The sequence below is a fragment of the Hemitrygon akajei genome, chromosome 10, assembly GCF_048418815.1.
Source record: "Hemitrygon akajei chromosome 10, sHemAka1.3, whole genome shotgun sequence".
Classification (NCBI taxonomy): Eukaryota; Metazoa; Chordata; class Chondrichthyes; order Myliobatiformes; family Dasyatidae; genus Hemitrygon; species Hemitrygon akajei.
Window position 1 is genome coordinate 59,033,869 of NC_133133.1, and position 15,794 is coordinate 59,049,662.

Below are 15,794 nucleotides of genomic sequence, written 5' to 3' on the forward strand. Positions count from 1 at the left end.
GCAGTGTGGGTGAGCCTTGATGCAGGCAAAGTATTCTATCCACCTTCTCTCAAGAAGGTCCAAAGCCCAATGCATCATCTCTGCAGTGGATTCTCAAATTGGTTGCAATATTGGATGTATTTTCTTCTGTCCCAGTTAGCGGTGGCCCAGTTCAGAACTCAGCCAGTCAGGAGGAAGGTGACGAAAGCAGTCTCACTGGATCTGTAGAATACAGAGATGGCTGAACCTCACAGTGTAAGATGCACTGGGGCAGGGTGTTGTGGCATTGGGTTGGGGAACCATTGAAGCACTCAGACACCGGAATCTGGGGCTCTAAGGGAGGAGGGTGACTGTCGCGGGGTTGCTGCTACGATACAGAGAGGAGGTTTTGAGCGGTGAGCAGATGATCAGTGGGTTCTTGATACTTTAGGATTGTAAACACGCACCAATAGATGATTTCTTTGGGCACATATTCTCTGTTGGATCATTTGTGGTTTCACCCATCTGGATAGGAAATATAGAGAAGGCTTGACCTAAAAGCAGACTAGCAGAGACTATTTAGTATTATATAATATTTACTAATAAACTGCAAAATAAAAAAGCCATGAGGGGCCACAGAATAAGGCAAAGCAGATACTTAACAGGACATGGCAACTAGTTAAGAGAAGGCTAGGAGCAACTGGTGACCAGCTGACCAGTTTGTTTCCCAGTTTCATTATGAGGATTTGCAGTGGAATTCTATCTTGCAGTCAAAATCCTTCAGTTGACACTGGTTGTGGAGGTGTCTTCTTTTTATAACACACGGCTTTTCTAATTCTGTTCCTGATACTTTTTCCTTTGATTCTGTTCTTGTCTTTTGTTTTAACTTGACAGATCTCAATGCATTTTCTCTTAACCGAGCAAAGTCTGTTAACTACATCCAGTTATATGCACCTGCTACTATTTTCTATTGATTTCCCACAGTACTTCCAAAGCAGCAAACTAGACGTTGTAAATGCTTGAGAAAGGCATAAGTAAGAATTTTGATAATTAAGCAATAAATAAACAAGACACTTCAAAACTCTTTAAGAAATATTGAAATAAATCCAAACCTCTTAGGCCCTCTCAACTTGTCTCCTTAACACAATCATTGGGGAGAGAGTACAATTTGGAGCAGGTCTTTGTCATGAATTGCAAATGTAAAAGAATTGCAGAATGGAAAAAATTGCCAGTCAACAGACTCTGTGATGAGCTTTGAAACTATGTAATTGTAAACACAGTTTAGAAACTATCGGCAATTGCTTTGACTGGGAGACTGCAACTAGTTGTAACTTGCATAAAAGATTCAAAGCTTCTGACAGTTACATGCAGTAATGAAAGAATTACCATGGGTATCACCAGAATTTTGTAGAAAATATGGGGCAATTAAGGTGCATTCTGCTACATTAACCATCTTGCAATACCAAAACTTGCAACTTACACATACCAGACTAAGTTGTTCGTGTAGCCTCAAGAGGCTGTGGGTGCTGGAAAATGGAGCAACACACAAAGCACTGGAGGAGCTCAGCTGGTCAGGCAGCTTCTATGGAGGGAAATGGACGGTTGACATTTCAGATTGAAATCATTCATCTGCAGTGAAAGATAAGAAAGGAGAAAGCCAGTACCAAAACTTGGAGGGAAGGAATGGAGCACGAGCTTTCATGTGATAGATGGATTCTTGTAAGTTGGTTGGGGGGGGGTTGGGGTTGGTGGTGGGGATTAATAGGCAGATGGAGGAGGGGAGAATGGGCACTGCATCAGAATCTGGAGGGTGATAGGTAGAAGTGACAAAGAGCTGGCGCTGATGGAACCTGATAGGAGAGGAATGTGAAGATTAGAATAAATGGAGGGAGTTGGGGTGAGCAGACGGGAGTGGTGGGGGAGGGGTTAGTGGGAGATGTGTGTGGATGATGGGCAGATTGATATGGTGTGGAAAAGGATAGGGACATGGTGATGGGGACAGATAGATCCAAAAGAAAGACTTGGCCCCTATCACTATCTCTTTAGATGATGATGCTCCAACTCTGCAGATGAAAGGTCTCGACCCAAAACATCGACTGTCCATTTCTCTCCATAGATGCTGCCCTACTTGTGAATTCGTCCAGCATTTTGTCAATTGATTTTGCATCATGGCCTGAAGTTGAAGATGGACCAAAATGAGATTCTTGTTTATAAATTATAAGTCGAAACATCCAAACCTTTGATTATTAAATCAGATTGACCTGATTCTCAATAAAAATAACTTCCAAATCCATGTTAGATATAGTATTATAGTGGGCTGAAGGGTCTGTTTCAGTAATGTAATAATCTACTAATTTATGAGAATTTTGTTGCTGAACACTTTTAATCTTTGTCTGACAGGTCTCCTCGAATTAAAGGAGGAAACTATAGAGAGTTTATTGTCTGCAGCCTGCCTTCTTCAGCTCTCTCAAGTGGTAGAAGTGTGTTGCAACTTCCTTATGAAGCAGCTCCATCCATCAAATTGCTTGGGAATAAGATCGTTCGCTGATGCTCAAGGCTGCACAAATTTGCTTAAGGTGGCCCACAGCTACACCACGGTAGGAACAATAAGTTGTAACTTTACCAACTTCCTAACTGTTCTTAGATACAAATCCATGGAGTAATTTTCCAAAAGAGAAAAGGTCCAAATGCTTCTGTCCAAAAGAAAAGTTATTAAAAATGATTACTTTCCCTGGTCATTTGATGACTATTATATTTGTCAAAAGGGGGAGCCCTTGAAATTCAAATGCACTGTAGGTTTTTTTGGCATTAGACAATTGGAAGCTATTCTCTCTCTAGAACAAATGACCATTTCCACTTGTTCTATGTCAATCTGAAAATTTGACTAGACACTTTCAAGACTGAGTTGCATTTATGGTTGGGGACATGGTGAGGGAAATTAAACCAAGCTGTCCTCAAAGTCACTATCATTGTGGACTCCTGGAACAAATAGGTCTTCTTAACGCAGCAACAGACTGGGAACACTCTCAGACAGGTGCCTTCTTGCCACTTTCTGGTCCAGTTTTCCAATGGGCAGAACCTCCACCAGTGCAATGGTGATAAAATAATTGCAATTTACATTTTTATGTCCTTTGTTTTATACTTCAAAAGAGTGGAGGTTTACATAATTTTCTCATCATGATCATTTGCTACCTGTTAGATATAACTGACTGCAGTCAGGAGCTGCATTTTCCACATGACACTTTGCATATTTTTGGAATATAGATCTGGGATCTTTGGACATTGTGAAAGACAACAACTTGAGGGAATTTCTACGCCAGTGTAAACTTAAAACAGAATGAAGTGGCGTATTTGCATGTTTTTTCATTTGTAGATTTTCTTAAAAAAGGAAAACTAGATCTTAGATATTGAAATTGGCGTTAATGAATATTTGCTATCTTAGCCTCGATTACTGAAAATGAGAAAAGTAAGATCATAGAGCATAGAATAGTACAGCACAGGAATAAGCCCACAAGTAGTTATACACTCGGTGACCACTTTATTAAGCACATCCTGTATGTAATAAAGTGGCCATTGATTATATGTCTATGGTTTTCTACCGTTGTAGCCCTTCCACTTCTAGGTTCTACGTGTTGTGCATTCAGAGATGCTCTTCTGCACACTACTGTTGTAACACATGGTTATTTGAGTTACTGTCATTTCCTAGTCAGCTTGAACCAGTCTGGCCATTCTTCTCTGATTGCATGCTTTTTGTTTTTTTGTACCAGTCTTTGTAAACTCCAGAGACCATTGTGTGTAAAAATCCCAAGAGATTAGCAGTTTCAGAGATACTCAAACCACCCTATCTGGCACCAACAATCATTCCATTATCAACATCACTTAGATCACATTTCATCCCCATTCTGATTTTTGTTTCTAAAAAACAACTGAACCTCTTGGCCATGTCAACATGCTTGTATACATCAAGTTGCTGCCACGTGATTGGCTAAATAGATATTGGCATTAATGAGCAGACATACAGGTGCACTGAAAAAAGTGGCCACTAAGTTAATATCATAAAACAAAGTAAAAAATTAAGACAGAGAAAATGAATTATACTACGTTTCTAAATTAGAGCAATGTATTTAATAATAATACATTATTGATGTTTCTATCTCATCTAAATCGGCATTATTTTTGTGTGTGGTCATGGTGAAATTTTGCTCCTGAACATGGATTCCTGTTACTATCCCCCAAAATTTTTCATCAAGCTTATTTCTTAAGGGAGTGATCAATGTTAGGCAATTTCTATCCTCATGTTACTGCTCAATGTCTGTTTATTCCATTCTTTCCTTTCATTACAGTATCCTTTCATTGGCTAGCAATAGTCCTCTGTAGCTGGAAGAGTTTGCTTTTATTGTGCTATGTCCAACAAAGAGCCCGCTGTAAGATCACAATTGCTGTAATAAGTGCAGCTGCAAGAACTAGTAATCGATCAACACAGTGCTGTGTTGAAAATGATTCAGTGTGGTGTTATACAGGGACAACCTACTGCGCATCTGTTACACTCACAATTAAAAACATCAGTCTTTACATGACTGTCACAAATACTTTTTGATGAATCATTAAAAAGTAGTTAAGTTTCTAGGTCTCCAGATTTCCATGTGTTCCAATTCAATCGTACATTTTTCAGTGATAGGAAATTCCGCTTTAGACTGAGGAGGGGTACATGGAGGGTCAACATGATGACATGAGATCATGCATCTGATTATAATTGAGCATCTGTTTAAATCAGAGAAGAGAGCAGTCAATGGGTTCTATCTGAAGAATACTGTAAAAAATTGTGTAAAAGAGAGTGGAGTATGGATCAGAGATTAGGGAAAATGAGGGTAGAAAACAAATCTCAAACTGTTGATGCTATTTGTACAAACATGAGAAAATCTGCATGTGCTGGAAATCCAAGCAACACACAAAATGCTCGAGGAACTCAGTGGGCCAGGCAGCATCTACGGAAAAAAGTACAATCGATGTTTCAGGCCAAGACACTTCAGTAGTCCTGATAAAGGGTCTTGGCCTGAAACGTTAATTGTTTACTCTTTCTCATAGATGCTGCCTCGACTATTGATTTCCTCCAGCACTTAGTGTGTGATGCTATTTGTATGTCGCCTAACATTAGATCTCCAACAGGAAAAGTCACCAGTGCTGGTGATAAAAAGGATATGAAGATGAAGACTGAAGGGGATTAATATTTCCTATGTTAATGCAGAATAAATAGTAACAAGACTTCTGAGTTAAACCACTTTTGTACCATTGTTGAGTGTAGAGAAATGACAACATAGCAAAGCTGACATCATAACTGCATTCTAAAAATGCATTAGGAGAATCAGTCACAAACCTGCTCATACAGCAAAGCCCAGCACAGAATAACACAAAGATAAACCAGAGCCACAGACATATTGCATCTGCTAATAAACAATCATTTTTGGCTCAAATACTTTTGGAAATAAAACTTACTGCTAAACCCTTGCAAATACTGCTTACTGAATCTACACACACAAACCAATTGGCTGGTCATTCGCACAAGTCTGTTTGTGGAATCCTGCCATCACGCTGCTCATAAAAGACTGTTGCATTTCAAAGAAGTTAATTTCTGGATGTAAAACACCAAAAAGTATAAAACTGAAATTAGTAATTCACAGTAGCCTGCTACTGAGCATGTGCGTCAGGCCTACACCACACTAGAGTGAAGAACAAGTGCTGCACACCAGCTACAAATCCAGACATCAGATTGTAGAGCAGGTAACTCCGGGCTGCCCTGGAAATCACTTGTGAATTATATGTGAATGTTTTCATAATATGTGAATATATGTATTACAATAGGAAATTATAGTGCATGGAGAGAAAATTAAAAGATCAAATTTGCTTACAATTGAGTTTACTTTACTTTGGACTCTCCTTGCTGCTCCCTTTGGATATTTTAGCAAATTGTCATTTTAACCTGGATTTAGGTTTTAAGCCATTGCAACATTAGAAAATGTGTATACTGTGTTACGAAGGTGAAGCAACTCTGAGGGGCCGAAGGGTACAAAGTTGCCCCCTCCTTTTTGAGAATCGCAAGATCGCTATTATTTCGGGTCTGAGACCCAGGAAATGAGAGAGAGGCACACAGAATACACAACCAGGTGGAATGTCTGCTGACATATGCGGAACGGAACCACTGATTACTGCCATTGTCTTTTGGAGAAGGAATTGTGCATTGAGTACTGTACTATTCATTGAAACCTCTCAGGGACAACCAGAGTGGTCTGGTTGAGGGATTGCATCATCCCAACCTGATTGATATCTGAGACCCCGTGAGTGAGGATAAAAGAGGGGTCTGGGGAACACCCCTTTAGACGCACCAGGAGAAACGCTAGAAATCCCGTGACAGCGTTTTATAGCGAAAGCCGGTGGGGGCTCGTGTGCGTCCTCCCTTGCCTGGGTGGTGGGCTCACCACGGAAGAATGGTTTAGCTAAAGGAGAGGTCACAATTGAACAGCCACGACAACGAGACACCTGACGGATCGAAATCATAAAGGAAGGTTGGAAAAACCCGTAGCGGTAAATGTTCCCATTCTCTCTCTCTCTCTCTCTCTCTCCAACAATTGCAACACAGCGACAACCAAAAAAGACGGCAGCTTGTGTGAACTGCAGTGAACTTTATATTTCCATCGGACAATACATTATCCCCTAGACAATGATAGAGCTTATTTCTTATTGATTATTATTATACCCACACTTTTAGGTTTAGTATTGATGATGTATATTATCTGTATATTTGCATTGATATTATTTTTGTGTATTTTTACTAATAAATACTGTTAAAAATAGTACCATCAGACTTCAACGGACGTCTCTATCTTTGCTGGTAAGTAACCCAGTTACGGGGTTTGTAACAACTGCCCATGAAATCTATAACACATTCACATCCATTTCAATTCCTGTCTTTAGATATGATAAACAACATTTTAATGACAGTTCAAAAACTATTCTTCAGTGTACACATATATATTTCATCACGACATATTACTTCAAAACAAATCCACCATGTGCACTAAGGACATCCTGTTTAATCCCTTCAGCCATGGACATAACAGAACAGATTAACAATTAACAATTTCCTGCTGCAATATCTTTCTCATACACACAAAGCCCATCCTGATAAACAATCTTGCCTATTTTTGTAAACTGAAATGGACTTGGCTTCCTGTTCCTTTCTTCTGGACAAAGTAACAGTGAGAGATTATAATAGGATGTGGATGGTGGCTTGCATTTCTTGTTATGACTGGAGTCAGCACTTTAAGCTCTGCCTGTTTTGTAGTTACTCTATATTTTGCAACACAAAAGGAGATGAAAGACATCAATAAAGCACAAACCTAATTCAAGTATCATCCAGTACTCCCAGCATGGTAAACTTCCAAATTAAGTGTATCATGTCAAAATAAGTTTCAATGCATTGGAAAGTAATCATTTAATATCATATTTTTAATGAATATTTCTTGTGATAAGGTCAATTCAAGTAAGGCCACATCTATTGATTATTCCCAAAATGTGCTGTGAAACTTATCATAGATTGTGTTAGAGCGATTTTGGGGTTTAGCACATGTAGCAATTAAACTCACTTCGACCACTAGCCTTCAGTTTCAAATATACATAGAAGATTTAATTTAAAATACAGACCAGACAGACCAATAAACAGGCACTTAACTGATTGTCTACATATGCATGAATCCAATCAACATCCCATGCATGGATAGGACAATAATTAACACTTATTTTGGGTGTGATGGTGGGAAGATCCAGATATTTAAAACTTGTTAGATGTGGTGTTCAAGAGAGCATTGTGAATTCAGATTTGTTTGAATTGTCCTGAATTTTCTGTGATCTGTAGCATATAAAATGTATGTAGCATTGTGGCACATATTCCCTACTGAAAGGGTCTTCATATGATACCTGCAGTTATTTTCAGGTAGCTGTTTCCTCAGTTCGTAATGTAATTAAGAAATGGCAGTTAACAGGAACGGTGGAGGTCAAGTTGAGGTCTGGAAGAGCAAGAAAACTTTCCAAGAGAACTGCTTGTAGGATTACTAGAAAGGCAAATCAAAACCCCCATTTGACTGCAAAAGACCTTCAGGAAAATTTAGCAGATTCTGGAATGGTGGTACACTGTTCTACTGTGCAGCGACACCTACACAAATATGACCTTCATGGAAGAGTCATCAGAAGAAAACCTTTCCTGCATCCACACCACAAAATTCAGCATCAGAAGTTTGCAAAGGAACATTTAAATAAGCCTGATGCATTTTGGAAACAAGTCCTGTGGACTGATGAAGTTAAAATAGAACTTTTTGGCCGCAATGAGCAAAGGTATATTTGGAGAAAAAAGGGTGCAGAATTTCATGAATAGAACACCTCTCCAACTGTTAAGCATGGGGATCGTGCTTTGGGCTTGTGTTGCAGCCAGTGGCACGGGGAACATTTCACTGGCAGAGGGAAGAATGAATTCAATTAAATACCAGCAAATTCTGGAAGCAAACATCACACCGTCTGTAAAAAAGCTGAAGATGAGAAGAGGATGGCTTCTACAACAGGATAATGATCCTAAAGACACCTCAAAATCCATAATGGACTACCTCAAGAGGCGCAAGCTGAAGGTTTTGCCATGGCCCTCACAGTCCCCCGACCGAAACATCATCGAAAATCTGTGGATAGAACTCAAAAGAGCAGTGCATGCATGACGGCCCAAAAATCTCACAGAACTAGAAGCCTTTTGCAAGGAAGAATGGGTGAAAATCCCCCAAATAAAAATTGAAAGAATCTTAGCTGGATACAGAAAGTGTTTACAAGCTGTGATACTTGCCAAAGGGAGTGTTACTAAGCACTGACCGTGCAGGGTGCCCAAACTTTTGCTTTGGGCCCTTTTCCATTTTTGTTATTATGACACTGTAAAATATGGAAATAAAAAAGTAATCTTGCTTAAAATATTAAAGAAATGTGTCATCTTTAACTTTATTCCTTTTGGAAATCAGTTCTTCTTTTACTCGCTTAGCTATTCACAGTAACAGAAATTTTGACAAGGGGTGCACAAACTTTTTCATGCCATTGTATTTGAAGGGGTTTCTCAGTCAGTGAATGAATAGAAGAGTATAATTTTTAATTATTTAGTTTACTATTACAGACAGACAGACAGACATACTTTATTGATCCCGAGGGAAACTAGGTTTCGTTACAGCCGCACCAACCAAGAATAGTATAGAAATATAGCAATGTAAAACCATAAATAATTAAATAATAACAAGTTAATCATGCCAAGTGGAAATAAGTCCAGGACCAGCCTATTGGCTCAAGGTGTCTGACACTCCGAGGGAGGAGTTCTAAAGTTTGATGGCCACAGGTAGGAATGACTTCCTATGACACTCAGTGTTACATCTCGGTGGAATGAGTCTCTGGCTGAATGTACTCCTGTGCTTAACCAGTACATTATGGAGTGGATGGGAGTCATTGTCCAAAATGGCATGCAACTTGGACAGATAACTTCTAAGTATTTAGTTATTCAGTTTTCAGCGGAGTGGTTACTGGCAGTGCTAGTATTTTCTTCCATTCCCTAATTACCCTTGACTGGATGGTGTTCCCTTTGTACTGTTTTGGAGGAGTACTGGAGCTTAGACCTGGTGATGTTAGAAGTTCTTCCAAGTCAGCATGGTGCATCATGGTCCTCGCATGCACCTGCTATTCTTGTGCCTCCTGATGGGACAGTTCACAGATTTGAGAGGTATTCTTTGAGAGGTCGAAGTGATTAATTTCAGTGTGTTTCATATGGATTACAGACAAGAGCCCACGTGCACTAGTGAAGGAAGGAATGATCTTTCAGGATGGTGCACGGAGGACCAACCAAACTTTATCCTGGATGACTTTTACTGTGCTTCCAATAAACAGTAAGAACATATATACATCAACTTTAAGCATTTTTAAATATCTCCGAACATAAGGTCATGTAAAATCTGCTAAAACATCTCACAACTTTGGCTGAAGCCAAATCCCCAGTGCCAGCTTTACCAGGCAGTTTGGTGTGGGAGGAGGGGGAGGGAGGGTAAGACTATGTCACCGAGGTTTATTTACCATCTGGATTCACTGCTGCCCTCCAGAATGTGGAGGGTCTGCCAGATCAGCTTCTTGCAGCTGCTTTGAGAGCAAGCAGGTGGGGACTGTGTGTTTTGGAGCAAGACAATGGCTCAGCCAGTAAAACTGCTGCTGAACAGCTCCAGCCATCTTGGTTCTGGTGCTGTCTGTGAGGACGTTTATACATTATCTGTGTGACTGCATGGGTTTCCTCTGAAGCTTTGATTTCCTTCCACATCTCAAACCCAAGCAGGCTGGTAGAGTTTTATAGATTTTACAGTTACAGTCACTTCTGCCCATTTATTTGCATTGGCTTCAGCAGAAATGCTAAAAGATGATAGATTACATTCAATCAGTAACAATATCTTTCCATGCATTTGGTAATGGCAACCAGAAAATTTTCTTCGCAAGATAATTAACATTTCTGTTGCAATGGTGAAACCTGCAGCCACCCCTAACTCCATTACACCATTATAGATATGCTCAATACAATTGAGACTGGGTACATCTGGTAACTTTTTTTTGTATGTGACCAAGGAAATGGAAAACTTGAATCCTTCTTGATGCTAACATCATTTTTTCAAGTAAGTTTACTGAAATACTATTTTTCTCTATTTAATTCAAGAAAAATACTGTCTGCTATTCTTCAAATTGTAGAAGGCAGCAAGCGGGGCAACTGGCTGAGGCCTGCTTCCTCATAAATTTCAGATGTTCGAGGAAAATCCCAATGTTGTCTCTGTGGTTTATAATAATGTTTAAGAACCTTCAGTAGCACTCTGGAAAACGTGGAGTTCTAGAAAATGATCTATCTTCCATTCCTTTTTTAACAAAGACCAACAACAACTATAATTATTAATTTCAGCTTTGAACTCATTGTGTGAGATTACACAGTTGTTTTTTGTTGCCTACTTAGAGTCACTATTGTTTCGTAAAAATGACACATGGAGTACTGAGTTATTTTTGACAGACTTATGATGGCATATTTATAACTACAAAGTCTTTCTTTATAACAAAGAGGTTCTTAAAGTATAATTCCAAAAAACTTACTCCACCTTTTTGTCCTTATGCAAAAGGATACAGAACACTTCTTAAAAACTACTATTTTCCTGTTGTGTACACTATCTGCATTGAAATAGATAAGAATGGACTCAAACGGACAATGAGAATGAACTTTGCATTAGACTCTATGGGTGTAGCAAATGGCAAATGAAACTTAGCTTTTCCTATAGTTGGGTTAATCAAAGGCCAGAACCTAGAGTATTCTATAGGAAATAAAGAAACAGATTGAAGATAAATATTGCTTTGGTTGATGTTTTCCAGCATTGTTTAGCAGTTACAATTAAATGTTTCTGTGAGTATAAATAGAGATGTGTTTGGTGAAAGCTGAATGTCATCCATTATACTTAGGAGTCTTCATTTCCTTGATAATGAACATTCCCAGTGACAGATTTCAAATTTCTGCTGGAACTACACACTGATTGTTTAATAGAGTCCAATAGGAAATAGATGGCTGTTGAATTTGTAAATACCATTTATGTCATGTCAGGATGGCTGAAGATTCTATTGGCACATGTGTCACAGTTGGTTTATAAAAGTCAGTTTTTATTGCAAGGATTCCTTTTTTCACACTATAAACCTGGATTCAGCATCTCAGGATAATGAAGGCCCCAGTCACCAAATAACAAATAGAGTGGCAATTAGAGATAATGCTTTCTAGTACCGTTCTCACTCATGTTCCAGACCTATGCTCTCTGACTGTAATTTAGATTCATATGTCAAGTAAGGACATAAAATGTTACTGACACAAATTAAGCCTTACTTTTCAGCAGGCACAGCCATAACTAAGTGTTGTTCAATGATCACTGCATAAAATATTTTTATATTTAACCTTTGTATTGATTTTCACTTAGCATGTGTACCACTTACTTATTTTTGTGATGTAAAGTCAATTCAATTTGCTCCATACAATCAGTGCCATTCGAGTATTGTGTCTATTTTGTTGTTTCTGAATTTTTGTAGTGCCTCCACCATGGATTTTCTTGTCATTCATAACCAATGTTCCCTCTAATTTTTAGCAGTCAGTGTGCACAAAAATCTTACGTTGTGCAAGTTTTTTTCCTCTGACAAAAGTATGTGCACACTGAATGCACACATGGCGCAGTTTATGTAGGTTTACAAAATATTTGACATAAAACTACACAGAATAACAACTAAATAACAAACATATTTAAGTCACACAGTTATTTTTTCTCTCTCCTGTCTTTGGCATTTACCCATTCTTGGTAAACTCTATCTAGACTAATAGAACTTCCATCCAATTGATAGCTTTTGATTCTCATTAACATATCCAAATGACATTCACCGAAACGGTTTCTCAGTTTGTTTTTGAGTTTTAAACAGATCTTTGTAAACTTTACGATATGAACACTGTCCGCCAAAGATGGCTGCTGCCATGACGCAGCTGTACAAACCAGAACAGGAAAGATGAGGTGATGTCAGTTAGTGATGTGCTTTGTGGTATTTGAAAAACTGACTAACTACTTAAAAGAAACATATAGCTAAAAGATTATTTTCAATAAGTATAGTTATTAATTACTACATTATTTTAGGTAACTAACCTTTTGTGCACACATTAATTTCCTTTGTGCGCTGGTTGAAAGACGTGTGTGCGCGCGCACACGCGCACAGCTTAGAGGGAACATAGTTCATAACACGGACTTAAGGTATCAATTGTGTAGAGGGTCAGTCTCACGATGTATGCACAGAAACACTGAAAATGAAGAATTCTAGGCTTGTCACTTATTCATCACTGCAGAACAGTTTTTGTCAATTTAGAGTTCAATATTAATCTGCAAAATACTGGTTTGAAAGCTTGTTGGACTCATGTTTTAGCCATTTTCTCGCTTGTTCAATTTCCCTCACAGAATTGACCTTTGAAACATACTTTTCCTTTAATTTAATTACCATGTTTCAATACTGAAACACCTCTGCTCTTCAATACAATTGTCTACAAATGGACATGGGTTCCTAACTATACACGTTAAAGCACATTTATAATTTTGACTGGGGAAGAATTTCTAGGTAAATATTTCCCAATTTCCTTCCTTTACTTATGCCGCCTTGCACTGGATTTCCTTCCTTAATTATCCACAGTGTGTGCTGCCCTCGATAATGTAATTAATCGAGTAACAGTCAACATAACACACACAGCATTCAAAATCAGACCAACAACATTTAGCTGAAATAATTAACTAGTTAATTTCTCTTCGATTTGTATTTGCCTTATAAGAAACAGAAGCTAACCAATCTCCCTCAATCAGTTAGTTAAAAAAAAAGACTTTCCCAACTTACTGCATTCATTCAGATGAAACCACAATTTTTGATATCTACTGCCTAGAATCTCAATTGTGGAGTGTATCGTCTTTAAGTGTTGTGTGGCTAATGTTTGAAATTGACTGTTGGTTGCGATTGGTAGCTAATACTGAAGCTTCCATAAATTGAAAGATTCAATGTGGCATGATGGGTGGCACAAAATGATCCACTTTTCAAATATTTTCTTGCATATTCAGTTAGCAAACATGTATAAGTCATATGAGAAATTCCTGGACCTACTTTGCTTAAGTTAATTGTCAGTAACCCAGTTTATTTTAAATTCAGCTTGAGTAGAACGTGTTTGTCTTAGTTCTGCAGACTAAGTGAGATTTAACAAAGCTGGGAGTGTACATCAGATTTCTATTACAAAATTAGTGGTTGTTTTTGTGCTTCCATTGGCTTCCAAAATAAGCTGGAGCTGGTAAAAATAGGCCCAAATCCAAAATGCAGGTAGCAGGAACAGTCTGGCCAGTCCCTCATGGGAAAGAGTTATCATCATGAATGATCTGGTATAACAGTCCTATTCCCAAAGAGAAGTGGCCAATATTGTCTATCTTCCAGGGAGAGGGGCCTCTCCTCAAGAGGGTGGACTGTCTGGAAAAGCCTATCCCACAGGGGATGGGCATTGGGCAGGAGAGCCTGCTCCTAATGTGTGATAAGTAAGACATTCTTCTCCATCAGTATGAGGAGCTGATGCTATTGAAGCTGGGAGTTTTCTGAAGCATTGGTGACAGGTGTCAATCATTTTCCAACATCTTGCCCAAGCTAGTTAGCCTAAGCCTTTTAATTTTTCATTGTTCATTTGTGTTGAATAATAGTTATATTTGTTACTTCCTGATTTCAAAATCTTCCCAATATAATGAGGATTAGAGAATTGCCTTTAGTGTGTCAATATCTCAGCAACCATCTCTTTTAGAACATTAAGAGGCAGTCATCATAGGGATTTTACAATTTTTAGTCCCCTTAATTTCTTCGGTAATTTCTCTTATCTTTGCTGTTATGTTCTTCACTGTCTAGCACTACTGATACTACATTTTAATAAACATACAAACTATTTGCTGAATACCTCAGCCAATTCTCTTTGCCCAGTCATAATTTCTTCTGACTTTAATTTTGCTAGTCTCTTCCTTATTATAGATATTGAAACTTTGACATTAGTGGGTTTTTTTTTCTTTTCTGGCTAATTTATTGTCATATTCTATATTTAGTATTTTTATGATAAGTTCATGCATTGCAAATTTCTGTTCTTCTGATACCTTTCGTGGAACATTTCATTAAATCCTATACTACCTGTAATCTTTTTGTGAAGCCATAGATGGGTCACAGCTCCCATAGAGTTTTTACTTCTCAAAGCAGCATGCAATTGTTGAGAATTTTATCTTCATATGCTTAATTATTTACTGGAAAATCCTTTCTATGACTTTCCCCAATATGCTCTTGGGAAATCAACTTCTCACATCCACTTAAATTTGAGGATTTAGGATCTATATAAATTGTGTTCACTTTGAGTCAAACTCAAAATTCTATTATATTGTGTTCACTTTTTTCTCGAGAGTCCCTAATGATGAGATTTCTAACCAACAAGGTATCCCTGTCATCCACCAATGTATGATAGTGAATAAATAGACTAGCAGACCACCTAATGTAGCATCATGTTCACATTAGCATACTTCTATTGCACATCATTTTAGTATCTACTTCATCATGAATCATTGAAGGCTGATTCAAGTTAATCACTCTGTCAATTACTTTTACACACCTAACCAATACCAGAAAAATCCATTCATTGATTAATCATCCTCCATTCCCTGATATTTATTTACAATATAGCATACTTCTAAACAGTTCCCCTTAATGACTATTGTCAAATTCCTAGACAAAGCAGTAGTTGTGTGAGATGTACCTGCCATGGGTAGTGGCATGAGAGGTGTGTATTATGTTTGTAGCAGTAATAATAGAGTGACTATGCTTTGGGGCTCTGAACATCAGCTGCGATTTTAGTTGTTTGACAGAATTCTGTATGGATCATTATTGTGTTTTTGTGTTTGGGGAAATTTCTGTTTCCTATACTGATCTTCACCATCTATATAAGATCATTAAGTTTCTCCAACTGGACCTTGTCCTGGAGGAGTTACTGCATGCAGTAAGTTCACCTCTTTGATTCATCCTTAATGAATATGTGGGGTTGCCTGGGTGAAAGTGTCCTGTATATCCCACAAAGTGTCCACTTGTTCCAACATATTGAGGTCAGCGTGGGAAAAACTGGTGCCTATTCTTTACTACCCAGTGTTCATAAGCTGCATAATGATTTCCAGCAGTGATTGGGG

At 38.3% G+C, this 15,794-nt stretch overlaps 1 protein-coding gene across 2 annotated transcripts in view; it reads left to right on the forward strand.

Moving 5' to 3' along the window:
• Window positions 1–15,794, forward strand: part of LOC140734448 (kelch-like protein 4) — a 372,728-nt gene that overhangs the window by 323,031 nt on the left and 33,903 nt on the right. For both annotated transcript variants that reach the window (XM_073058400.1, XM_073058399.1), the window contains exon 4: window positions 2,359–2,555. In XM_073058400.1, the coding sequence (XP_072914501.1) occupies window positions 2,359–2,555 (197 nt within the window). The remainder of the gene's footprint in view (window positions 1–2,358; window positions 2,556–15,794) is intronic.